This window comes from Benincasa hispida, chromosome 4 (genome assembly GCF_027475165.1).
Source record: "Benincasa hispida cultivar pf3 chromosome 4, pf3_genome.v1.1, whole genome shotgun sequence".
In the NCBI taxonomy this organism is placed as follows: domain Eukaryota; kingdom Viridiplantae; phylum Streptophyta; class Magnoliopsida; order Cucurbitales; family Cucurbitaceae; genus Benincasa; species Benincasa hispida.
The window spans coordinates 70247531-70274313 of NC_143481.1; the positions used below are offsets into that span (position 1 = coordinate 70247531).

The 26783-nt window shown below is 33.8% G+C and overlaps 3 protein-coding genes across 6 annotated transcripts; 1 reads left to right on the plus strand and 2 right to left on the minus strand.

Moving 5' to 3' along the window:
* Positions 1-2617: 2617 nt before the first annotated feature.
* On the plus strand, positions 2618-8162 carry LOC120075581 (uncharacterized). The gene is made up of 10 exons (XM_039029114.2): positions 2618-2903; positions 3745-3919; positions 4022-4180; positions 5166-5259; positions 5632-5702; positions 6579-6630; positions 7259-7307; positions 7384-7521; positions 7661-7780; positions 7878-8162. The coding sequence occupies exons 1-10, from the start codon at positions 2704-2706 to the stop codon at positions 8017-8019; spliced, it is 1200 nt and encodes a 399-aa protein (XP_038885042.1). The 5' UTR covers positions 2618-2703; the 3' UTR covers positions 8020-8162.
* Positions 8163-8378: 216 nt separating this feature from the next.
* On the minus strand, positions 8379-20703 carry LOC120075582 (Thioredoxin family protein). Of its 4 annotated transcripts, none has more exons than XM_090312579.1 (11): positions 20255-20633; positions 19956-19994; positions 19165-19291; positions 18733-18794; positions 17560-17639; positions 16547-16596; positions 12825-12894; positions 12439-12562; positions 11799-11915; positions 11494-11530; positions 10872-11084 (listed from the first exon to the last, which is right to left on the minus strand). In XM_090312579.1, exons 1-11 carry the CDS (start codon positions 20564-20566, stop codon positions 10999-11001), a joined length of 1104 nt encoding a protein of 367 aa, XP_090168705.1. In that variant the 5' UTR covers positions 20567-20633; the 3' UTR covers positions 10872-10998. The 4 variants fall into 4 exon arrangements, with proteins under 4 accessions (XP_038885044.1, XP_038885043.1, XP_090168705.1 ...); XM_090312580.1 differs by having other exon boundaries at positions 17560-17627; positions 20255-20632; XM_039029116.2 differs by lacking the exons at positions 10872-11084; positions 11494-11530 and adding an exon at positions 8379-8677 and having other exon boundaries at positions 17560-17627; positions 20255-20703.
* Positions 20704-22588: 1885 nt separating this feature from the next.
* On the minus strand, positions 22589-24977 carry LOC120076584 (Transmembrane amino acid transporter family protein). Its single transcript, XM_039030456.2, has 6 exons — positions 24430-24977; positions 23443-24235; positions 23248-23353; positions 23079-23170; positions 22937-23005; positions 22589-22861 (listed from the first exon to the last, which is right to left on the minus strand). The coding sequence occupies exons 1-6, from the start codon at positions 24858-24860 to the stop codon at positions 22763-22765; spliced, it is 1590 nt and encodes a 529-aa protein (XP_038886384.2). The 5' UTR covers positions 24861-24977; the 3' UTR covers positions 22589-22762.
* Between the last annotated feature and the right edge of the window lie 1806 nt (positions 24978-26783).

Here is a 26783-nt window from a genome sequence, read left to right on the forward strand (position 1 = left end):
ATCATATATAACATATAACCTATAGTTTATATATTGTATCAAATACAATATAATATATAGTTTCTTTTCTCTCACCAATGTCATTTAACATAAATCACATTTACATTAAATTTAACAATATGAATCCAATTCATATAATTAATATTTGAATCATATTCAAATATTTATTTCCTCTCATTAATATTATAATGTATCAAATGCATTATAGTAATTATATCATATATAATTAATTCCCTTAATTAATTTGAACAATTCAAATTAATCAAAAAATTGATTTTCATTAAATCCTGTTGAGCTACCGAAGAGACCTCATGGATCTATAGCTTGAAGTTTCAATGGTATGTGAATAATTAATTAAACTCTTTAATTAAATTATTCACCATCCGTTAACTATCGACACTCCACTAAAGACCGACAATTGTATTCTTCGCACTACAAATATATTTATGTGTCCATTGGATATAACCAATCAACAGTATGATGACCCTTCATAAATTGCTCATAAATACAATTGGGCCAAAATTATCGTTTTGTCCTTATAGTTACATTTAACTTCTTAAGTACCCCGATCCCTCTAATGAACAATAAATCATAGTCCAACTATGACCAAACCCCTTTGGGGCCAGGAAAGGGTATGACGCCACATTGTTCAAGCCTTGGAATCAGCCTTTAAAAGAGCAATTTATCTACTTGACCGGACATTGGGGAAGGAGTGAATTCCCTCTTATGTAATTGTGTTCTCAGCTCCCTAATCAGATGAATCCCCAAAATGGTAGGCTTATTGAGTCGGCGATCTGGTCACTCTAACCCATACAAATCAAAGGACTGTCCTCATGGGCAAGAGTTCACAATTCACTCAGGATTCGGGTTATGTTACCTATGGTCGTTCTGGTGAAATATAAGTCTCTATTATGAACGACGTTATATAATAAAACTAAACATTTCGTGGTTTGGTCTTATACAAACTCCTTTGTATAGAATATTCCTGCTCACATATCTCCACATGAATGATCAGGATTATATCATTTGTAGCACTTTACAACAATTGTAACATTTACAAAGCGGGTCATACTCGTAGTGTCACCAAGATAAAGTATCTAGTCTTATCCACCTACTACAGATCATTTAGGTTATCACTTAAACATGATCCACCCGTATGTCTCTATATATATGTTTAAGATAATAACCTTGGATCTTAGTTTATTGGTTTGTGGTTAATCCAACTCGAGAAATGAAACAAAACATCACATATTTTATTCCATAAATAAAATATTTGTACATAACAATTACAAACTATAGGACCTTACGAGATTTAGGGCATCAACCATCAACCCCACCAACAATAATTGTGACATCTACAAAGTGGGTCGCATCCAATAGTATCCCCAGAATAAGATACCTAACCTTATCCGTATACTATAGAACATTTTGGCTATTTACTCGAACTTGATCCACTCTTATGTCTCCACATAAAGTTCAAGTATTCATGTAATAGTCATGGATCTTAGTTTATTAGATTTAGGTTATTTCTAAAATGAAATGAGCAATTCAAACATTCAATAGCAACTTGATTGAATCAAACTTCAATAACATCTATATTGATTAACAAAATAAGTTTATTGTTTACAAATCACGAGTTTTAGAACATAAAACACAATAGTCAATGTGTAAAAATCACCCAAAAATTGTTCTTTTAACCATATCTAACTGCCATCTGGTAAGCTTATCCTTCACAATCTTGTTGACATTCGCAATGTGGGCCAGACTCATTATTTGCCTGGAAAACCTATCAATTTCACGTATTTTTAAAGCTTTTGACATCTTAAATTACTCCTGCATGATATGAACATTCAATCTATCAGTTATCAGGTTCTTTAAAAAAAAACAAAACAGTAAGTACACATATTGTTAAAGTCTTGCTATAGTTGTTCTCGCTTGTCTCGCTCTAGCTTATTATTCTTTTGTCGATCTCACTCTAGCTTGTCTCGCTCTTACATATATCGCTCTCACCTATTATACTCTCCCCCATTTCGCTCTTACTACTCTAGCTCTCCTTAGTGTCCATCTCGCTAATCTTGCTCTCGTCTGTATCGCTCTAGCAAAACTCGCTCTCACTATATCTTCTTTGTCCTTAATCCATGCAGAACACATTGAAACCCAAAATAAAAACAGATGTGGTCGATTACTTAACCCCAAAACCCACAAAACATGTCGGTCGATTCCAACCCAATGAAACCTAAACTGACACAACACAACATGCACGACAAAGTTTAAATTCACTTACCCAAGAACTTCGATTGTGGTAGCAGATGGACGATGATTTTGCAAAGCGAGATTGAGCGACACTTCCACACGGTAATTTCGAGCAACACCTTCTGGGATGACCATTACGTTTGAAGAGAGGGAGAGATATCGTATGGGAGACAAAAGGAATGACCATTTTATAATATCATACCGTGATGATGCCAACAGAGGGTCAGTTAACATTTTTTTTCGGAAGAAAAAAGATCATTTGACATTATGGACTCAGATTTTAGGTCATCAGTCCAAATTTCCTACAATGGTTGAAGAGAAACTAAATTCTAAAAATGGTTTAAGAGAAAGCGTAGGCGGCTAGGGTTGAATTGGTATCTATATAAAAAATGCGTCCAATATTTCAAAAAGAATTGAGCGCCACAACATCTTTGTCAGTTTAGAGAAATAATGAAATTCGCTGTGAAGGCATGGAGCAACGGCAAGGCGCGCACCGGATTTCTGCAGCTCGGCAACTGCCCTAACGCCATTGAAACTCCTGCGTTACTTCTCTCTACTCGCAAAGGACTGCCTAATTTCATCTCTCCTGATCTTCTTCCCTCTCTTCCTTCCCCTGATTCTCACCTCCTCCAATTTAGTCCTCTTCACTTGTAAGTATTCTGCAGTATCCATATTCCTTCAGCTCCACTCGTGTTCATTCTGTTTCTAAATTGGAGCGCCTCGCTCTACTTTGTTACATGGATTTTCTTTTCATTTATTCGAGGACGATTCCACGACTAGAAAACTATTCTAGAATTATGAGAATACGACGGGCTAAAGCATGAGATGAGGTGTTCATACTTAGTCAAATCGTGTGGTGCCTTTTGAAATTTTCTAGAGGAATATGTCGTGGCGGTTGCCACTCATAGTACTATGTGTAGCCGTGTAGGAAAGGACGCTTTTGTATGGCAGAGTGGCGGCGGATGCAGAGCGTGTTATCATGGAAGTTCAAATGATAACTAGACTCTTCGGAGATAGTTTATCTATGGATTTTTCTTATAATCCTTTGTATGCGCGAACAGCAGTCAAGTAATTTTTGGAATCCATTTTTTTTATCTGTCTTTGGTCCTTGATTCAGCTTCCGTACGTAAATAAATTTTTAACTCTATATGACTTGTGACGAAAATTTGGTTCTGTTTAGAAGTATAAATTGAGTCCAATTTTTTTACTGGTAGTTGGTTCATAAATTGATTCTGAAAGTTGTTTCTCGATGTTGATGTCTGTTTTTCTTTAAACACTTGTGCTCTTGTTATAGCTGCCTTGTTTCGGATACGATTTTCATTATTCATACCATCTTGTATAAAAAATCGGTGGTCCTTCACTTTGTAGTCAAGAAACAATAAGTTATATTCATTCCATCTTAATGTTTCAGTTATGACATGAAAATTGTTTTTCTTAATTGATAGTGCTTTGTTGTTTGTCACATTGACCATTTGGCCATTTAAATATTAGCTTGGAAGGTCCTTCATCGAAAACAATATCAAGGATTGGAGGGCTCCAACATTTACTTGGTTTACATGAATATGGATTTGTCGCTGTAGCAAGGGATTCTGTTCAGTGCCTTCCAGAATGTGATGCGACAAATAAATTTGGAGCATCTTTTGAGACTACTTGCGGTCGTCGTTTGGTAATGGAATCTCGTCTCTTTTTCATATCAACTTTTGCTATCCCTTCCTTTATAATGTAGTTTGGAAAAAAAAAATATTCTAAGTTCTCTTTGTAATTGTAGATTAGACCTGTTGAGTACATTGAAATGATTTCATCCATGAAACCAGACATTTGGGCATCCTTGGCTGATGAAGTGCCATCATGGGTTTCAGATAAAAGGAATAAAACATCAGTGGATCGGACAGTGAAATGGTTGGATGAATGCATCACTTTGAACTCAGTAAGAACTCTAGAATGTTCCCTTTATGATATTAGTTGTATCAACATCTTGTCTGGTTTTAAACTCTGCTAGATCTAGATGCCTAATGTTGAGAAATGTCAGTCAATGGGCACCATTTATAAGCATTTGGATAAGCAGTATATAATTGCTCTTTCCTAGTGTGCTGTGTGTTTTAAACACAACACGTGGCTAGGCTCAAAGAGAGAAAATAAGTTGGGAAAAACAGCTGATTAGAAATTATACTTATAACTAAAATTATGCTTGTGCAATCCTACATGGAATTTTATAGCATAATAATGATTAGATAGGGGAAACATCATGGAGCCTAGAATGTTGGCTAAAATTTCCAAAGCAAGCTGCTTAAAGGAGGGAAACAAAAATTCTGGCCCCTTTTAGATTGGTAGAAATGACATAATTCTATCCAAATGAGGAAATGGTGAAAAGTTGTGAATTTTTTTGAAACCTGGTAATGTTAGGTGACCATCAGAGATTTTCCAAAATCTGGAGTGGTTGGATGGACAGGCTTTATTTATATTTTTAGGAGTAGATTCTCAAATGTTAAAGGGTTAGGGTGCCTAAAGTCTTCTGTACTAGATGAGCCTATGGGTGAAGTTTTGAGAAAAGGATGGAGCATCTTGAAAAACCTGATTCGATTGTAGTTTCCCATAGTATTTCAGAAGTGGTTGTTAACAAATGCACAGATGAAACCTACATTTTCCTTATCCCGATGGCTTCTAATTCAAGCAGATTCATTCATTTATTTATTTTGTGATTTTAGTAGCTTTTAGTATTTTATTAGCTTTTCCACCTAGGTTTCTGATAAGAGTCCTATGATCGATGTGTTCAAAACTCATTGATGCAAAGGCAATATGGGAATGCTGTCATGACTCATGATCAAGTGATTGTATTTGGTCCTTTTTATATTTTTCTTTTCCTAATCATGTCATGAGTGATAAGGAACAAGCAACTTATTATTATAATGAAGACAGGTGGAGCTGTTTTTGGAGCAATTGTTGGTGGCAATGATATAGAAGAACGCCAAAGATGTGCTGTGGAGGTGGTTAAGCGTAATGTATCAGGTTCATTTGCATGTTTTTTCATATTTAAGGTGAAATAATGTTAATAAGTTCAAGAATCCATACTTGGAAAACTAGTTTTTGAGTGATGTCAATTTCTAGCTCTAGCAGAACTTCTCTAGACTACCAATGTTCTTATAGTCAGTTTGTATCATGTTTCTTAAGACATTCAAATTATTAGCATAACCAATAAAATTTTGAACAGAATATCAAGATTTACATTCCTCATGTTTTCTTTTTATAACATCCTTGGTCCTATCTAGTATGCAAGGAATGATTGTTTTCCCTATGTATTTGGTTCAGTTAAATTTATCATTTCTATCTTAGCTTTTAGCTTCTTCTAATTTCTCAGTTCGAACAAACAATTTTTGGTAGGTTACTGGATTGGAGGTTTTGGGTCTGGAGAAAGCATGGAGGAACGTCCTGCCCTTCTTGATGCTGTTACGGTAAGGATTTGGCTCTACTGTTATTAGGTATTGCCATCCTTTTCTTGCACCAACTAAGAATGTGGATGTTTGTATGTGTACTAATTTATGATTTGAACTTTGAAGCTTAATGTTAGGATACCTCCTAACAAGAGAACTCAAGAACACAAAAACAAACAAACAAAAAGATAGAATTATATTGTAATATCAATGAAGAAATTACAATATACTATAGCCTTTCGAGAGGGCCACTCTCTCCAAATTTCTTACAAGAAAATGCCTACCAAATTCTTCACACCCCTCCTCCTCTCAACCCACTTCCTCTATTTAAATCTAAAATCTCTAACAAACTTACAATCTAATTACTAATATGCCCCTTTTAATATTCTTATTAATAACCTCATATAACTCTAACTAGGTCCCTTACACTTAATAGTAGCAAGTTAGATTTGTTTGTGTAGTCTCTCTGTTAACAATTTGTTGGAGCTTGATCTTGATCTTTGAGGTCTTTACTATTCTCTTTACGTTCACAGTCCTTGATGATTATTTATTCCATAAAAAAAAAAAAAAAAGCAACTGTGCTGTGATCTACATTTTACTTCCGTATCCCTTTGCTTCTCTCTCTGTCTCTGCGTCATTTTCCTTCAGTTTCCATTTCCTTTGTCAACAATTTGTTGGAGCTTGGTCTTGTTTTTGAGGGTTTTTTCTTCTTTTTCTTCTTTTTTTTTTTTTCTGTGTTCTAAGTAGCTCTATCCAAAGCTGTGTTGCCTTGCCTCCACTTTTATTATACATTTTTCTGCCATTTAGTTCCTTTTAGCAAAGTATAATAAACCAAATCGAACTTTTTTGTTCTGAAAAGGAAATGTACTTCTTGTAATTCTTTCATTACTTGCACAGGATGTTTTACCAGAGGAAATGCCACGTATGATCTGTGGGCTTGGACTTCCAGGTATAGTTTTTCAATCTCTTAGGTTGAGCTGCTTGACCAATACATCTTGTTTTGACTTTTGGTTGGATTTCTGTGTCCGGCCTATGGAAGCTGAAAATATATATTTTTAGTATTTTAATGAAACCTAGACGTTTAAGTGATCTTGGTTTTTGGTTTTAGTAGGCCTAAATTTTTGTAGTTGACTAAGAATTTTAGGTTTAATCATTTTTTTCACTCTTAATGCAAACTTGATGATCCTCTCTGTAATTATAGTTTGAGTTTTCTGTTCTCTGGCTACCAGGAAGAGCGCGTTTGTCAAATTAACCTAAATGTCATTATTGTTAATATATATAAATTTATAGTTGTAACTTTAAAGGTTTCAAAACTGTGTAGTTTGAGTTCCTATAGTTATTGATACCATGAATATCATTATTGTAAAATACACATCAAATCAATTATAAGCTCGATAACATAATCACATACTATACAACACAATTAGGTTTTCGTCCTGTGACAAATTATAGGATTAACCGGTCATATAATCTTGGTGTGTCCCCATCCTGGGATGAATCCAAAGGTTTCTATTTTACGTTAGGTTCTTGCATCAAACTTTAATTTATTTATATATATGTTTAATTTGATCTTGCAGAGGAGATCTTGCAGGGCATTGCCACGGGAGTCGATCTCTTTGACTCTGCGTATGTTAATCATTTTGAATGTAGTTTATTTTTCTATGATTGTATCTCTATAAATAGTTCCATTACTGTGTTGCAGGTACATATATCATTTAACCCTTGGAGGCTTTGCTCTCACCTTCCCACTTAATGGAATTGTGGAGAAACAACCTGCCGCGCACCTGAAAGATAAAGCATGTGATATGACAAAGATTAACCTAAGAGCAACACTTTATCGGTAAGTTTTCAATACTTCAGATCTCTATTATTGCTTGAGTATTGATTTGCCAATATTTAATCCTTTTTATTATTTTACTCATGGATCCTAATTTGCATTCTGTATGTATTTGCCAAAAATGATTTATTTCTTTTGTCAGGAAAGATACATCTCCAATTCTTGAGGGGTGTAATTGCTATACTTGCCTGAATCATACGAAGGCTTATATAAATCACTTACTGAATGTCCATGAAATGCTGGCTCAGATACTGCTGGAGTTGTAAGAACGTTTCACAACTTGAATTGTTTACTTGGTCATCTCAATTTTGATTCTCACAGTTATTATTCTCACAGTTATTATTCTCACTACATTGCAGACATAATACTCATCACTATTTAGGATTCTTTCGATCAATCCGAGAAGCAATCAAGGCAGGCAAATTTAAGCAATTTCATCAGACATTTGTTGAGGTGAGGCGTAATCATCTAGCCTTGCCAACATCAGCACTCAGCTGCTGACGAGCTCATCAAACAAGTTATTTCATACTTGAAAAGAATATAATATTTCATTAAATTATGCTATGAATCGATCCATAATATTAACAAGTGTGTACCTTAACTTATTAAAGAAAGGACATTTGTGCGGTTCTCTTGCACAAAAATACCTAACTACTTTAAAAGCATGTTTAACTTAGGTTGCATTGCTTCACAGGTAAGACATTTAATGTTATCGTAAACCAAAACTAAAAAGTAGCTTCATAATATGTTTGGAATATATGAGATGAAGTCTTCATGTACTTGCCATTCATGATACCACTGTTGGGATCCATAAAGTAGGATACCTGGTATTTATGATTTGGATAATTAGTGGCACAGGCTAGGAAAGTAATAGTCAATGAGCATTATGTATAAAGTTTTGAAACAATATAGCACATAAATTATACAACGTACGGTTAACAAGAAAATCCAATGGAAATCCCCATACATTGATCGATCCATCTTGATTGATATGAACATATCCTATGATCAAAGATTTATCTTGCACAGGCATGACATTTACTGTTATTATAAAACAAATCTACAGAGTAGCTGTAGAATAGGTCTGGAATATATGAGTTAAAATCTGCTTGTAGTTGCCCGTCTTAAAACCAGTATTGGGATCGATAAAGTAGGGTACCTGATATTAGACAAGGGAGGTAAAAGTTAATGAGAACCATGTATAAACTATTGAAATAAATATAGCACGTAAGTCATACAATGTAAGATTTAACAAGAAAATCCGATGGAAGTCCACCAAGGATTACATTGATTGATCCCTCTAGATTGATTTGAATATGATCAGTCTCGTGTAAACCTCATTAAAAAAGAAAGAAAAACAACGTGAATAAAGAAGAAACACATTTCACCGCTCGCTTCCTTTTCCATTCTCTCTCATGGGTGGAAATGGATTCTAAACGGGAGGCTTCTATGGAACTTAGTTTAGGATTTTGGTCTGGGATATACGTCTTTGTTTTTCACATAGTTTAGGTGGCGTTCAATGGTTGGAAATAGAAGGCTACTTTTTCTTTTGAGAAAATGTTCTGCTCGGTAGTTTTTTAGTGTAGCAGTTTGATTTTGAACTTGCAAAAATAATTGGAATAATTTAGATCCTGAACTTGCAAGAAGATCAGTTGGAAGTTGACCCTTGAACCTATGAACAAAAAACGATCAATCGGTTTGGCTTTTAACCCATAAGACAATTGTGGAGACTCATCCATGGTTGGGAATCGGAATGTGGCTACTTTAGCTGGTTGACCTTCCATTGATCTTGGCTTGCTTCATGACATTCATGAATTCTTTGTTTGATTCTTTGGGCTTCTTTGGATCCGCTTGACATCATTTTTTTACGATAAGAGTATTTGGAAAGTAGAGTGATATTTCCAAATCACTATAAAAACATTCGTTCTTTTCTTCCTCTTTATCCACAATAAAAACAAGCTTTTTGAATTAGTTTTTAAAAACAGATTTGTTTTCTTGAAACAAAATATCAGTAGAAAGTGAACTATAAAATATGGGGGAAGTAGTGTTTATATCCTTAATTTTCAAAAACTAAAAATCAAATGGTTATAAAATAAAGTTAAACTTTAATTTCAATTGGAGGCATTTATTGTTATGTTTTTTCTAATGGGATGTATGAAAAAAATCATGTTTCTTGAATGACAAATATTCATGACAAATATTCTCTCCGTGTGAATTTTATGACCAGGCAATCTCAATTTTTCATAAAATTCACCACTGGTACTATATGTTTAGGGAGGAACTCGTACAATTAACCGATTAAGAAAGATGAATGAGAAAGACAGAAGTGACGATCAAATACAAATTGGCGTGTGAAAGAGCGGCCTCGGGAGGGTTTGTGTTCAAATCGTTGAAAGAAGAGGAAGGTAAAATATGAACCCATAAAAAAAAAAAAAAAATGGGGAAGGTTATTAATAGGTAGTTGGCTGTGATTTCTACTGGAAGAAAAAAAAGGCAATTGGTTGCATGACTGGAAGAACGTTGTCAAAGAAAACAAGTTGGAAAACAAAATAAATGGAGGCTTTTAATGAGCAAAAATCGAGAAGAAAAAATGAGTAGAAATGGGAACATGGAGAGAGTATTAATTGCGTCTATAGGGTTTGCCAAAAAGGCAGTAATAGAGGTGAAGTCTACAAAATAAATAAATAATAAATTAAATATACCATTAAATGACATGTCAAATAATGAATGAAATGATATGATAATATGGTAGTGCTAAATTTTTTTCATTGGATAGATTGAGCTGATACAATCATTGTACTTAAGAAATATGCAAATCATTCTAAGAAATGAAGAGAGACTAAATTTTCAAAAACCAAAAACATAAAAAGAAATGGTTACCACACGGGTATAATTTCTTACCTTCTGAAAGTTATAGACCTTATTATTAATATTATATATTTGTATGTGACTAATTAACTATATATATATATATATATATTATGGATAATATTTGAGATATCATAGATATATTAAACTATGATATTGATGTCGAATGCTCTTATTTACATATGTATTTGACAAATATTTAAAGCAAATATCAATTTGTACCTTGAATTTTAGCGGTTGTATCAATTTAAATCTTGAACTTTGAGAGTTGTATTAGTTTAAACCCTAAATTATTAAGTGTATCAATTTGCACATTCTTTTAGATTCAGTCTAAACTTATAAATTGTTATAAGTAAACCGATTTAGAACCTGCATTAGGATTATATTTAAAAATTGTCAATGCACAAATTCTTATACGTGTGTAGACTTCTATAAATGTTCATTTAACAAATTGATTATTATAATTTGATTGGACAATTTTCAAATAAATGTTAATTGAGAGTCTAAATTGACTCCCTTGTGTAAGTTTAAAGATTTAATTGATAAAATTACAAATCTTACACGATGTTTATCTAAATAAAACATAATAGAGGGTTTAAATTGATACACTTATCAAAGTTTAGGGTTTAAATTGATACAACCTGAATAGGAGTGATGCTTTTTGGAAATGAGGATTAGCCGGACTTCCGTAATCTTCTCTGAAGAAGCCCCAAAGTTTAAAATTTAAATTGATACAAATCTCAATATTTTAATCATTTAGCTGAATAAAATGTTAGAGTTCGATGGGACTATATAACTTAGATATTCGGAAGGAAAGGTCTCTTAAGAAGCCTGATAAAATTGGAACAGGGTACAAGGAGGAAGCTGGAATACTTTAATTTGAATTTTTGTTTTGGTGGTAAGTTCCAAGACTATTTTCAAGTTGAGGTTTTTCAAAGATATGGAAACGGGATGGTTCTCAATGAAGAGGTGAATGAAACACCCACTAGGGAATAGTTTCATAGACTATTTGAAGTTGGGTTAATCTCAATTCCAATTCTGAGATGGGATCGATCTGTTTCTCAACTCCATTTTTAATTCAGAGCACGTAGGAAAGAATATAACCACCTTCATGAGGTCGACATTCATTCAATTTTGACAACACCTGGGAAAGAATATTACCTTCACATCAGGTACATAGGCACGTACACATGCTCTAATTCTAGGCCAATTAGGAATGCGAGTCACATACACTAATCCTCTCCTTATCCACGCAATTTTCCATATATATAAAGGGAAGGTATCGATTCGACTCTAAAATTCTAAATAACGAGGTGAATAAAATGGCCTTAAGAGCATGCAGAAATTCATCCAGACGAAAATCATAATTATCATAGTAAATAGTAAAGTGAGTTATGTAGTCAGTAGCGAACCTCTTTTGATCCGGAAACGTCAAGAAGTAACTTTGACCGTAGAGATCCTTCTCCCACGTTATGAAGGATGTAAGGAAGCTCCAACTCACATAATGCCTCGCGCACAATTCGAGCATACTGCAAAGTTTAGCAATATTTATTTTACCTCAATACATCAAACTTAAGTATAACAAAATACTATGATACTAGAGTTTATACTCTTAAATATATGTCAGCATTCGTTGATCCATTGACATTCTTCGACCAAGATATAACCAGAGAGTATAATAAGGTTGGAAAAGGTAATATATACAGATAGTGCAATCCAATCCTGCAGTTTGAGAATGGAAGGTATTGTGCCACTTACCTTGATACTCAGCATATTCAGGGGGTATGAATAGAGTACTAACCCAAGCCAACTACTATATAGTTGCAAACTTCCAACCTAATGGACACTAATTCTACCAATAAGAGACCACCAACAGAAAAGAAGAACAAAACAGAGTAATTTAGATGCTGATGACGGGTTATCTCCGCAGCCTAAACTTTAACATTACAATAATGAATCGTAGCTACAGTAAATATGTGGAGGTTATAGATGAAATTGAAAAGGTGAGATAAACACGGTATGCAATATAAAGAGGATATCTCATCAGCCTACCAGATTGTTTTCGTATGAGAAAAGTTCCAGCTTTTTCGGCGGTGGATCTGTCGAGGTCTTTTCCCACAATGTCATTCCTCTGCCAGCCCTAAGAACTGTTGGCATCCACCCCGTAAACAATGTACTACATAACACAAATATTTAGATCACGAAATTAAAAGAGCCAACATGGGTTTCCATATTAAACGACCGCACACAACATCCGTGATATTGGAAAATCGTTTCTTTCCATGCATGTTAAAGATAGTGAAAACCAACATGGGCTTACGACACTGTTTCTTTTCAAGGCTAAAAATAGCCACATAGAAATCTCTTTCAGCTGGGAAACGTTTGATTCATTTCAATGCGAGAGAGAGAGGAAAGAATGCTGTAAGGGGTCCAGTTACCTTCCTAAAAGCCCCGTTGAGGGGTTTCTACCATTTCCATACTGGCGAAAGAGGTATTTCACGATATCACCTACAAGCATAAAATAGAAACCATGCATGTTATAGAATAATCAAATAGCACAGAAGCTGTCCAAGAAAAGTGAAAGATAAGAAGACAAACGCAAGAATATTTTGAAAGCTAAACTATCTAAACAAATATTATCCATGATGTTTAATGGTTTCCGACCGGTATATTGCTCAAGTCACGGTCCAGTTTGCTTCACTTTTCTTATTCATGGAACTTAAAGTCTCCATTTTCTACCATTTTTAACTCATTTTGAGATTTATTAGAGTGATGTCAGGAACAGCTACCATTGCAAGTGGCGATCATTCAATGATCTGGGCTAACAAAAAATGTAGAGTACTATAAAGTGCAGTCCTAAAATTTGAATAATCAGCATTCACACTTGGCTTGGATTAAACTTATATTGTCATACGGACACGTCAACATGCATTTTTTTAAAAAATCTAGGATACGGACACGACAAAGATGTTTATTAAAATATACATTTTTTAAATAGATATAATTTTTATACAAGAAAATTCAAAGTCAATGAATTCATGCATCTATATGCTTTAATAATTAGTTTGATGTATATTGCTTTCAAATTTTTGTCATACATGTGTCTATTTAGTATGCTTAACGAGTGTTTAATGCATGTCCTAACAAAAATTGGATCCTACTTCAATTTTGTAGAACTAGTGTCTAATACATCTATTACACTAATGAATGTTCGATGGAGTGTCCAAATATCCAACACATGCCATATATGAATACACTAACCAAACCAATGTGCTTGTACTCCTTAACTCTTTGTAATATGCCTATTTATATTCTATCTTTATTGCCTGCCAAAATTGCAAAATCAATTGAAAAGATCCTTGGGGTTCTTCTTTGGGAAGGAGCTAAAGAAGATGGAGGAATGCACAATGTTAGTTGGGACAAAACTCAACGTCTAGTGAGAAATTTTACACTTGGCAAATGTTACATGGTCGTGTTAACACTTTGGATCGGCTTGTGAGGAAGTTGTCCTCATTAGTTGGCTCGTTTCGTTGTATTATCTGTCGGAAGGCAATAGAAGACTTGGATCACATTCTTTGGAGAGGTGAGTTTGTGAATTCTGTTAGGAAACTGTTCTTTCAAACTTTTGGCTTTTCCCTTGCTCCGTACAGGGACATCAATGAGTCGATTGGAGAGTTCTCCCCCTTTTTCCGCTGTTATAAAATACTCTTATGCCATAAGCCGCCGGCGTCGAGCTTTCTCCGCCAGCTTCCTTTCATTCGCTTCGCGGGAGCCGCACAGCACATAGGTGGAAGTCAGAGGGGAGAACTAATGTAGCTCCCCCCCCCCCCCCCCACATTTTTTGTGATAAGGGAGGATTTTTATGGTTTGTTGGGGTGTGTTCTATTTTGGGACCTCTGGACGAGATGAACAATAGAGTGTTTAGAGGGTTGGAGAGGAAGTCTAGGGAAGTTTGGCCAGATGTTAGATATCATGTTTCTTTTGAGTTTCGATTTTGAAGATCTTTTGTAATTACTCTTTAGATGTTATTTTGTATAGCTTCCTTTAAGGGGGCATCCGTTTGTGGGGTTGGCTTTTTGCATGCCCTCGCATTCTTTCCCCCCCCCCCCTAATGAACTCCTTATTCATGTGGGTAGATTAGGCATCGGAAACCTCAAGGCTCAAATAGCAAACTAAGGCTCTATTATCAAATGGATTTGGAGATTTTTTTTTGTGAGGAAGGCAGAATATTATAACAGCGAAGTACTACAACTTGGCAGTTAATCAACATTGGCCAATCGTCTTCTGTTGTAGGCTCTTTCAGGGCTTCTTGGAGGTGCATCTCAGCACGAAACAATATTTGGTAAAATCACATATTCGAAGAGTATGAGGCAATGGCAATTTTCTCTCCTTTTGGCATGATGTATGGGTATGACAATGACTTGGCTACCATGAATCCAACGCTCTACAGGCTTTCCAATCATACCAATGCAACTGTGGCTGATATTTGGAATTTCCAAAACAGAATCTGGGGGTTCTGGGTCTTAGACTCCTAAGGATGATGAGATTATGGAATGGGTCTATCTTTCCCATCTTTTACAATCTACTTCTTTAACTGACGTGAATGATTCATGGAATTGGTTCTTAGATTTATCTAAAAATTTCATTGAGCTTTATGATTGTTTTGTGAATCCACAAGGCCATGTTAATACATCCTTATTTGCAGCAATCTGGAAAGGGTTTTATCTCAAGAAGTACACTTCCAAAGGTTTTTCTTTGGAAGCTTAGTGTTGGAATATGTATTATTTCTGAATATTTGTGTCTAAATATTGTCAAAATATTTTCCCATTATTGCCTTTTATTCTTTCCATATTTGTAAGAGCTTCTCCTATATCTCCCTCTCTCCCTCAATCTGCTTGTTTTGCCTCCACCATAGCGAAGACTCCCTTCACCTCTTCTTTACTTGCCCCTATTCAGTTTGGTGCTGGGAAAAACTGCTGTGCTTCTCCAACCTGTCATGGGTTTTGTGCAATGACTTTAAAGGCAATGTGCTGCAACTTCTTGCTGGTATAAATCTCCATAATCCTAGCCGTCTTCTTTGGTGTAATGCAGTAAAATCTCTCTTGGCAGACTTATGGTTTGAAAGGAATCAAAGGATTTTCCACAATAAAGCTCTTGGGTGTCAAGATCGCCTCGATTCTGCCAACCGTCAAGCTTCTTCTTAGAGCATCCTCTCCAAACCGTTCAATGCTTATAGCCTGATGTTTGTTTCTTCTTATTCTAGTACATTTAGTCTTCTCTAATTACAACACCCCCCCCCCCCCCCCCCCCCCCCCCCCCCGCTTATAGGCTTGGTTTCTTGGATTTGTCCCTCACTTTGTTTTCTCTTTAGTGTTCTTTTCTCTTTTTTGGTTCTATTGGATGTGATGAGGGCGCTAAGGGGGTGTCAACCTAGTTGAGATGCCCGGGTGCGTCTCCTAATCCTAAAGTCTTAGTATTTGCTTTGCTTTGCTCATTGTATAACCCTCTTGTACTATGGGCTTTAGCTCATTTCTCTAATTTATAATATAATGATTCGTTTCCTCTAAAAAAAAAAAAAAAAAAAAAAAAAAAGAGCTTCTATATAAGAAGACCTAAATTGCACATATTCAATAGAAATAATGTTTTAATCCTTCAAATTTAAGATGGTATCAAAGTAGGTGGTTTAAAAGATCTTGTATACAAACCCATGCAATGTTATTTCCTCTCTAATTAATATTGATTTCCACTAGTTAGATGATAGATCTTCTAGAAGTGAAAGAGAGTGTTAGATAATATATTATTAATTTTCCTCAGCTAATTTAAGCTTTTAGATCAATCAGTGATTTAAGGGTCCGCTCCATTCACAAATCACACATACTCCATGGAATATAAGAAGTTGATATTAGTATCTGATAGCAGTGGGTACTCGCAAGAAAACTGATCAATGGATAAAAATGGATATGATGGCAACTTTCCATACTTTAGCAAGGAAATTAACGATAACCCCATTGTTAAAATTTGGGACTCAGAATTCAAAATGGATGAGTTGACATACACGATAACATACATGAAAAACAAGAACGATTACAACCAAAAATGAGAATTAAAGCATTTGAAAAGTCGAGTGGATATTGTAACAATCAAAAGCTTAATCACTTACCACTTTCATACAGTGAAGTATTGGTATTTGGATCAATAAGAAAAGGAAACCTGCATTTACAAGTTTTACTTGAGAATAAATATGTTAAAAAAAATAAAAGCATATCATCGCTTCTTATGATATTTTATAGTTGGTTAAAATCCTAAATAAAGTCGCAGAATAAAACCATGCCTCCTACACAATTGAAGGAACTAAAAAAGCTGATTCAAGAAGCGTTAATTACAAAATGTATATTTTGTTGGTTAAGATCGGTAAATAAAGTGGAAGAATGGAACCATTTCTTCTTATTAAAATGTGTATAATTGCAAAAGCAATAGCATAAGCCAAAAAAAAAAAAAAAAAAAAAAAAAGAAAAAGAATTAGCTACAAGCAATTTCATTGCATTCCTTGTCCAATTTCCACCTTATAAATTCATCTTTGTCATTCTAACTGGATCTCCTAAATCACGGCCTTGAGTACATGCTCCAAAAAATTTCCACCTGCCTATTGAAATTGTGCACATTCGTAGCTGCTCTATGATCTTCCCAGCATTTAAATGAAACAAATCACTGAACTTAGCTTTCTCTTTGATCATATGAATCTATTTTGGAGTAAATCTATTGCGGGCATTCAAAGATTCAAATTATCTAGATTCTCAAAAAACAAAAGGCCTAAGTGTCAAAACCAACAACACATGAACTAGTCAAAATGGACAATTGCTGCACCATGCAATGCTCAACATTAAAGAACTCACAGCATTGCTGAACCGGTGAACTCAACAGTAGGGACTCAGAGGCTACTATAATTTAAACTCGTGATTTCAAAGGCATTTGGGCTTACAAGTTATCCTTCGACTGATTCAAGGTAGTTCATTTGAAACTCTACATTAGTAGGTCGGAAAAGAAATAGACAACTGGTTAACTTTTATGTTAACATTTTAACATACCTTTTATCAGAATTCATTCATTCTTTATGGCACCTTAAAATGATCTTGAATAAACTGAAATATGGACTAAATAGAAAGAACCACGTACTGCTCTTTGCCACCACATTTCTTAACTATGTTCCGGTGTCTAATGGAACCCTTAGGACAAGGATAAACCTGCATAATATGCTGGTAAGTTTTGAGCAGCTAATACATTGAGCTAATAGTTTGACGCAAGGCATTAACTGTAGACTTAATATTCAAAGCAAACAGAAAATGATAGTTTGACACAAGATTGCAGGGATCAGTATTGAAGTCAATTAAATCTAATCATTTCCTTAACTTGACCTAATAATGAGTAAAATTTACAAATATCAATTTAGAAAGATGTGGTGTCAACTGACATATATATAAATTGTTACATGTCAGCTAGCACCTCACTCCCACCAATTTAGTTTTGAATTGGGATTTCTTTTGACAAGAGACTTGGGACTTCAAACTGTAACTCAGTGAGAAGGAATAGACCTCAGGACCCCACAAAGAACCAGAGGAGGAACAAGCCTGAATCATCAATAAATAACTCTATAGAAACTCCAGCGAATGATTCTAACTAGGAAGTTCAGGCAAACATATCTTCAATAGCATTGAATCATGCTGCTTTCACATTTAAAAAGAAAAAGAGGAGAGAGAGAAAGAGGAGGAGGAAAGCCTGCTGTAAGACAGTTAAGATGGAGTATCTCAAAAGATAAAATTTGTTCCTGCTGATGGAGAAAACTAACTAAAATGCAACTTCCATAACCTTCCTGAATCTTTATTCTCAGTCGAATAATATGACAGAACATCATAAAGCTGATAAGCAGGAAAGATAACTAGATAAGAAAGTATGCACACGCAGCCACTTATCCTTCTCAAATTGGATTGCATCAGATGGTCACACATAGCATATACAACATCAGTGATAAAAATTAAGCAACTTCTTTTAGAAGTAAAAGAAATCAGAAAGATTGTTGTACAAGTGGTGATAGAGAAACTTGATACTGAAATAATTGAATCATTGAGCTACAAGAAGTAATTAAAACCAGTTTCTTATGCATCTTTTTCATCAGTGAAGTAAAAGCGTGATATCAAACCATATTCTAAGAAAACAGTCTACTATCAAAGCAAAACCAATTGAATTTGCATGAAATAGATCTTCTTTAAGGTATCGGGACGATTTTAAAACAGTCAAAAATGGACTAGAGATGTCTATAAAGTATAAAGGTCAGCCAAATTCATTTCATACCTCCACTAAAAGATCCAGTTCAGTCAAGGCCTCTCGAACCCTCCTGCAAAAGGGGCATGCCTCTGCCGACAAGTAATATTTGAAATGAGAGAACTTGGTAAATACTGCTGCTCATTAGCTAAGATTAAGATCTCCAGAAAAAACTTGGAGTAGCACATAAGTTTATAACACTTCTTTCTAGAATTCCACGATAGTACATTTCAAAACTGCATTCCTTATAATTTATAACTAATTCAATAAGCCACTTTGACTCGGGATATCTTCCTTCCATAAAAATCATCCTCCTTAGTGAGTAACATAAATTTTATTTCAATATAATCTTTGCTTTCTATCAACATTGCATTCCATAAATATTAAACCCCAAGATATAAGAAGAAAATGTTATTTGGGCTTCCGACATAAGATAACTCCAAAGTTAGAAACAGACATTACCAAATTCATAGAGTTGCAAAGGCAACGTAGGTTCCAAATTAATATTCCTATTGCTGTGAGAATTATCCGACAATGTTCTTGAGCCCCATGGAAGCCTTGCCAATGTAGATAAGGAAGATGTGGCTACCTGCTCTTTAGTAACAAAATGAGAGATGTCATAGAAGGATACTAGATTACTTGCAAGCTATTCGGAGTTCATGATTGAGAAAAGCAGGCAAACGCTTGTAGCAACAAATAAAAAGGTGGAGAGAATATGAGCATTTGCATGACCAGATAAATACTTGTTTTACCCTAAACATGTCATTAGTTACCAGGTTAAAGTTTCGCTGATGCTAGAACATAATGGTATCATTAGTTACTAGGTTAAAGCGTTAGGGAAAGCTTGAGATTCCAATTACAGAACATAATGAAGAACATTTCAGTGCAGATAGGCTATATCTAGTTAATCCTATGTGTGAATATCAGTCTGTCATCTACATGCAATTATGTAATAATCAGTAACAGAATAGTCGTGTGTAAAACTGTCGGTTCTACTTATTTGCATTGATATAATATATAATCTTAGCAACATAACGAGAACTGTACCAGCCTAAAATATGTTCCAGAAATAAATTAAGTACTGTAGAACTAACTATGAAAAAGAGGATATCAACAGTTATTGTAGAAATAAAGATGAAACACAAAATTAAAGAAACGCATTGAGCGGGAAAAAAAAAAAAAAAAGAGAGAGAGAGAGAGAGAACAATCCAGAGAGGTGGTTATGAATTAAATAAAGAGCGAAAAATTATTGCCTCCAAAGTGAAATTCCTCTCTCTCGAAGGATCTCCTCCCTACAATTGAAAAAGAAAATGAAGATGAAGATTATAAACGTGAGGAGGTAAAGTTAAAGGAAACGAGAGATAATGATTTTTGAGGCCGTTCTCTGGACTATAAGAAATCGAATGAAGAGTACAAGAAACACGCGACAGTTATTGGACTCTTTCGGTGGATATCAACATTAAGTAATCAAGACAAATTCAACGGAAACGCTAACTGATAATCATATAAACGTGCAAAATTATATGCGCACACACATATACAATTTACTCACAGCGAAAAGCTTGAGCAAGGGGCAGAGAAAAGATAGAAAACTTGTAGAAAGATTGCTTCCATTGCTGGAAACTGCATTAGTTTCGGGCGAATGCTGAGTTAGAGGTTCTTCAGTTTCGGCGCCTAAGCGAACAGAGTTGGCGTGAAACCTGCGTCTGCGTGAAGAGATGCTAGAAAAATGAGCAGAAATCGGGAAGAGATTCCGATTCAGAAGGACGGAAGTGGCAGCTTGGTTGAAGCTCTGTTGGGAATGAACGATTGTAGAGCAGTGCAGAGAGGGAGAAAATGGGGGAGCGAAAGAAAACGATGACATTCTAATTGTAATTGCTTAACCTTCAAACTGAAACCTTGCCTGCTTGGCTTCAAACCTCAACTGCCGTACTCTTTTAGCACTAGTATTTTTCTACTTTCTTTGTTTTTTTTTTCTTTTTAGTTCAAATCGTATTACTTGAGTTTTTAGTTTATTTTCGCCTCTATAAATAAACACTTTCAACTTTGATTCATTTTTATCTTTGTATTTAAGAGTATTCAAAAAATTCGAGCATTCGAAAAAAATCAATTAATCCAACTCAAAGTGATGCGGTTTGAATTGGATAATCAACTTTAAATTGAGTCTCAAAGTGATGCAGTTTGAATTGGATAATCAATTCTGAATTGAGTATCAAAGTGATGCAGTTTGAATTGGATAATCAACTCTGAATTGAGTCTCAAATTGATGCACTTTGAATTGGATTATCAACTTTGAATGCGGTTTGAATTGGATTATCAACTTTGAATGCGGTTTGAATTGGATTATCACCTCTGAATTGGGTATAGGTTCAAATAAATGAAAATTTTATGGGTTGAATTTGTTCATGTCCTAATATAACTCAAACTAATCTAAACTTATTATTAACTTTAAAATGTATACTTTTTGTTACTTATAATACAATTATTTATACATATATTCATTTTAGTTTTATTTGATTGCATTGTTTTTTGAATAATTTATTCTCCAATAACTTTTAAAAATAGTTTCTTAGCATTTTGAAAAGAAAATTTTCATTATATAAACTGAAATTGAGTTATTAATCTTAATTCAATATATGAACATAATTAAATCAAATTTTTACATATTTCATATTTAGGTTCATTTTTAATAAGAGTTATTTGTGTTGAAGAAAATTTACAATCAAAACCATTGGATTTGGTCTAAAAAATTCTTCAATCCAATCAAACTCAATCCATGCACACTCTGCCTGTACTTTCAAAATCTTTATTTTGGTTCTCATACTTTCAACTTCAATTAATTATAGTCCTTAAATTTTCAAAAAGTCTCCATTTTAATCTTTAAGAAATGAAATGCAAATGAAAATAAAGGAACCAAGATGGTCACTCTTTCAAACTACAAAGATCAAAATAGTAAAAAGAACAAAATCAACTAAAACCCAAAATATAAGGACCAAAGTAATATTTAAACATTTCTTTTTTCTCTCTTTTTATCAATAAATACTTTTTAGCATTTAATATTCTCATCTCATCATTCACTATCATCACATACACATATATATAAGAAAAAGTAAAACAAATATGTAACAAATTATGATCGAATAATTTGATGGAATGCACAAAGATACTTTTTTATATTTTCATTTTAAATTTAATTCTAGCAAGTTTAATAAATATGTTGAACGTAGATCTTAAGAGCAAATTAGTTAAATAATAAAAATAATTTTCATGTGAAAGAATGTAGATGGTAGGTATATTTTCAGAAGTGGAAATAGATGCTATTTATCGTTTTTCTAAGAATCAATCATACAAAAAATTTTAAAGAAAAAATATTAGACGTTAGATTGTACCTATCTATTGTGCCGTGCACTCAAAAATTGTAATAGATAAAAAAAAAATACTATTTTATTTTAGTATGTAAAGATAAGAAGAGCATGAAATTAGAATGTCGTTACTTAAATATTAGTAGAGTCAAATGAGAATCATATATTTATTTTCATGGTTGACATTTGATTAGGAGTCTACTTTTTGCAATGGCTTTTGGATGGTCACACTCACGGTTTGTTGCATCCGATGCTCAACCATTTATTTAGTCCGCACCAATGGCATATTCAATTTGTTGCATGAATAGTAATTCATTAATAATGTTTAATCAATACTTGGTATTTAATGGTCGTGAATAATATTGGATGATTCCAATTCTTTTATTTTAGGATGATATACAAATTTAGAGGCAATACTCATTCGCAATATGTACTAGTTTTAAATTAAATATCTAAATGTTCCTGTATGTTTGAAGAAATAAATAAGTTGGAGCAATTGAAATGGAAAAGGAGATAGAAGAAAGGAATTGTAAATTGAATCGTACTTTGAAAAGGGGAAAAATCAAAGTGAACAATCAATGAAAAAAGGAACTCAAGGAAAAGAGCTAAGCTAAGCAATTTCCCTCCCAAACAAAAAACCATTGGAAAGAAATTAGAATAATATATACAAACAAAATCAAATCCAAAAAGCAAAAGGTCTAAGAAAAAATCTCATAGGTCTTGAATGAAAGAATAATCTGTCGAAGTCCACCAACTGGGGTCAGCACCGCTATTGCTAATCCAACGATGGTCGCCGTCTGCAAATTAACCATGAAAATATATTATTAAATTAATAAAATAGCTTCCAATGGTTCTCAGTACGACTAACTTACCCAAGATGCAATCCAATGGAAGCTCCATGGTTTGGGGCGTTTGATCAGCAACCACATGATGCAAGGCACCTTTATTCAATTCAATTCTTGGTTATTTTCAATTTTATTATTATTTTTTTCAATAATATATATAAAAACTTACGAAATATGAGGTGGCAGCAAACACTAGTCCACCGAAGAATCCAAGTAATCCTCCAAAGAATGGAATGCACATCCCCACAAATCCTACTAGCGCTGTGCAATGCCAATATTCCAATCAATTCTTTTTTATATACAAATATTACTTTTTTTTTTTAATTATTATTACTTACCAACATAACTGCTACGAGCAATTAGTCGCAGTGTTCGACTTGGCTTGAACTCGTACTTTTGTACTAGAGCCGATTCTATGGTATCGAACACCGGCATTGCAAATACCTGTGGTATAGGATAGAGCAAAGGGATGTGATTGAACGATTAGTTATAGGCAATCCTAATCAATTAGGTACAAAATTGTAGTATTTGACCTGATAGCTTCCAATGACGTGGAGAAAGACCATGAAGTTGGCAGCAGCAATGAGCCAATTAGGCTTCTCCAGAGAAACAAGAACGTCGTCTTCAACAGCGATCCCAAAGGCCCAATATCCTGAAACAGAAACGGAGATGTAGCAGATGGCAACAATGATGTAAGCCACCAAAACCCCGCGCCACATGGGGATCTTGGAGGGCGTCTCTTCGGTTGAAGGAATGGTGGCTTGTATTTCTAGAGCCACGCTGTGCCCCGCGAAGGCGAACGCGATCGTCCCGATTCCATTCAAGGCATCGAAGGTCCGGCTTGCGGTGGTGTGGGATCGAACCCCATAGGTGACATGGTGGATGTGGTGGTCGGCTGTTCCTTTGATGAATGATGCAACGCAAGCTACCATGGAGTAGGCGAAGGACATGATTGCAGCAAGAAGGGAAACTCCTTTCAAGGAATTGAAATTGGGGCTTTGGGACATTACTAACTGAAACGCCGTGAAGAAGAGGATGAAGTAGGTTTGTCGGATTTTATTGAACACCTCTGGAAACATAAGGTCGAATGACTTCTTCAACGACTTCCCGCCGGTGACTGTGTACACAATGGTGGAAGCCACTTGAACTGTGAGTTGAAGAGGCATTATAGTCCAATAACCCAGCTTTGGCCCGAACGCATACATCCCAAGTTCATGGTAACGGTCAAATCGCCGCCCGGGAGCCGCCTCGTGCAACTCCACCAGTTGCCACAACGAGTAGAACGTGATTATCCACGACATCACAATGGCTGTCACTCCAGGAGCCCTATATATATATATATAATTATATAATTATAATTAAATAACACCTCAAACTTCAATTAACTTAAATCATTTCATGAAGGATGATAAAAATATACTCTTTCAACTTTGACAAAATGACAAAGTTAAGAATATTATTATTTATAAAAATTTAAAAAAAAAAAAAAAAAGTGTATAAAGAAAAGGAAATAAACAAACCATCCAAGCTGAGAGAGGGCAAATGGCAGGCCGAGAACGCCGGCGCCGACCATGGCGGTGACATTGTGAAAAGCGGAGTACCACCATTTGGCTTTCCTGGAGGCCGTGATGGGCAACCAGTTGCTGAGCTGGGATTGGGGCTTGTCTTCTTCAGGCGGTGCAGTCGTAGTCGTGGCCTCGGTCGTAGGCGTAGTGGTGGAACCCACCGGCTCAATATTGTCAACACGGACGATGTCGTTGTTCTCTGGTTCCATTTTAAAGCTGAGGAAAGGAGGAAAGGAGGATGGTGATGGTTGAATTGTGATGGAAGATTGAGGCATGGGGGTGTGTATATATATACAAATATGTGTGTAGTGGGCGAGACAAAAGGAGTGAAAGTGGATAAAACATTGATTTGGAGATCCTAGAATCACGTTGGTCTTTTGAACCATTCCTCATTTTCCACGATCTCAAATCTATATGTATCATCACATGTTTCAGATCCTAAAGCGAAGCCTTTGGGAACTCAGATAAGGATAATTGTCTCTTTTCCCTCGTTGGTCCTTCAAAAGTTTTCTTCACCATGCATTCCTTTTCCTCATCTCTCTCACGTTTTTTTTCTTTTTTTTCTTCACATCTTTTTCTACCATAAACAATCATTTTTCTCCTAAATGTCTCTCTTTTCTTTCAACCCTAATTTCTCTGATTACATAATGATATAAGATGTCATGCATAAATGGGGGCCGACCTTAAGGCAACCCAAATTTTATATTTTGCTTTACTTTTATAAAACATTTTTTTTTTTTTTTTTTTTTGCATCTGCTAATTAATCCCATTGTTTCTACAATAATCTATATTATTTATTTACAATTTTGTCAATTTTATGATCAAATGGTTCGGCTTAAGAAATTTTGGAAGTTTTCGTAAGAAATGGATTTTTCTAATTTTCTGAAGCAAAAAATTAACCTCTTCATTTCCTTACATACTTTTAAGTCATTTAATTTCATTCATATTGATCTTACCAAACTGTTTGGACCCTAACTAAAATAATTTTTTGTTAATTTAGGTTGTGAATGTCGTTTTCTGATATTTGATATGTTGCAAATTTTGTGTAAGTTAGGTTATTTTTCTATGATCTTATGTTTTTCTTAATCTATGTTATTCTATACGTTGATTAGTGAAAGCACTTATATTTAAATAATTTCTTATGTATTTTATTTTATTTTAAACACGTGCAGTGCACGTTAAATATATTAGTTTTAATTTAAATTATAAAATAGTATAAAATGATAATATAATTTTATTTTATAAAATGAAAATGTTAGTTTTTAATCTAATTTTTATTTATATAAACGTTTTATAAATTGACTTTGTTTCTAAAAAAAAATCTTGGAATTAGCTGAATAATTTTCTTTTTAGTTTAAATGAATTTTAAATTATTGATTACAAATTTAAATAACAAAGAAGAATCTACCCAAAAATTGACTTTGTTTCTAAAAAAAAATTGGTTTTTATATTACATTTTGATTTTCTTTTTTTAGTTTTTTAAAGAAAAGGAAAGAAAAAATTGATATCTTTCCAAAATATATACTTCTTTTGATTCAATCTTCCCAAAATAAAATTTTAAAACCTATAGAATATTTTCGTCCAAACTCATAAATCATAAACCTAAATTTGAAATACAAATGTTGAAATAGAACTTTGAGCAACAAAGAAATAATCTATTAAATATGAAAATTTATTGAATGTTTATCATCTTACATAAATAATTATTTAACTAAAGATTTTTATACTAAATAGATAATAATAATAATAATAAATAGGTACTTAAATGTGGAGTTTAAAAAGTTTGTAAAGAAAAAAGTTTAATTTAAAAAATTAGAAATCAAGTAGATTTAATTTTGCATAAAATATGTCATTATGGTTCAAGTAAAAACTGATCACATTTTTTTAAACAACAAATAATCATAAAAATTTAGAATTCAATAATAAATATATAACATAATAATTGAAACTGAATCTAAATTAAAATTTTGAAATAGATCAAATTTAGCAAAGTTTTCATTTTCATTTTCACGATTTTATTATTTTCTCAATTTGAATCTTCAATTTGAATTTTTTAAAAAACTACCTTTTTAAAAATTCGTGATGCCTCGATGTTTAATATATATATAAAATTTTGTAATCATTCTTCATTAGTCAATTTTTTTATTTATGTTTGGATGGTTTGTTTATCATAATACTTTCAATTTTTAATTTAAACCAAAATATTGTTTTTTAATTTGAGAAAATCTAAAATCTTATGTTTTGTAAGAGTATATTCTTAATTTCAACTTTATTTCAAACAAAATCGTGTTTTTTTTTATAAAGAGGTA

Excerpts from the sequence above, each read along its gene's own strand:
- LOC120076584 (XM_039030456.2), bottom strand. The coding sequence starts at position 24,860 with ATGGTTCAAAAGACCAACGTGATTCTAGGATCTCCAAATCAATGTTTT. Across the intron at positions 23,006-23,078 it reads TTGCTGCCACCTCATATTTC|GTGCCTTGCATCATGTGGTT; the intron begins GTAAGTTTTTAT and ends AATTGAATAAAG. Across the intron at positions 22,862-22,936 it reads TCCATTGGATTGCATCTTGG|ACGGCGACCATCGTTGGATT; the intron begins GTAAGTTAGTCG and ends GTTAATTTGCAG.
- LOC120075581 (XM_039029114.2), top strand. The coding sequence starts at position 2,704 with ATGAAATTCGCTGTGAAGGCATGGAGCAACGGCAAGGCGCGCACCGGA. Across the intron at positions 3,920-4,021 it reads CTACTTGCGGTCGTCGTTTG|ATTAGACCTGTTGAGTACAT; the intron begins GTAATGGAATCT and ends TTGTAATTGTAG. Across the intron at positions 7,522-7,660 it reads CTAAGAGCAACACTTTATCG|GAAAGATACATCTCCAATTC; the intron begins GTAAGTTTTCAA and ends TTCTTTTGTCAG.
- LOC120075582 (XM_090312579.1), bottom strand. The coding sequence starts at position 20,566 with ATGTCATCGTTTTCTTTCGCTCCCCCATTTTCTCCCTCTCTGCACTGC. Across the intron at positions 12,895-16,546 it reads TACTTCACTGTATGAAAGTG|GTGATATCGTGAAATACCTC; the intron begins GTAAGTGATTAA and ends TTATGCTTGTAG. Across the intron at positions 11,085-11,493 it reads TGAATGTCGACCTCATGAAG|AGAAGATTACGGAAGTCCGG; the intron begins GTGGTTATATTC and ends GGGCTTCTTCAG.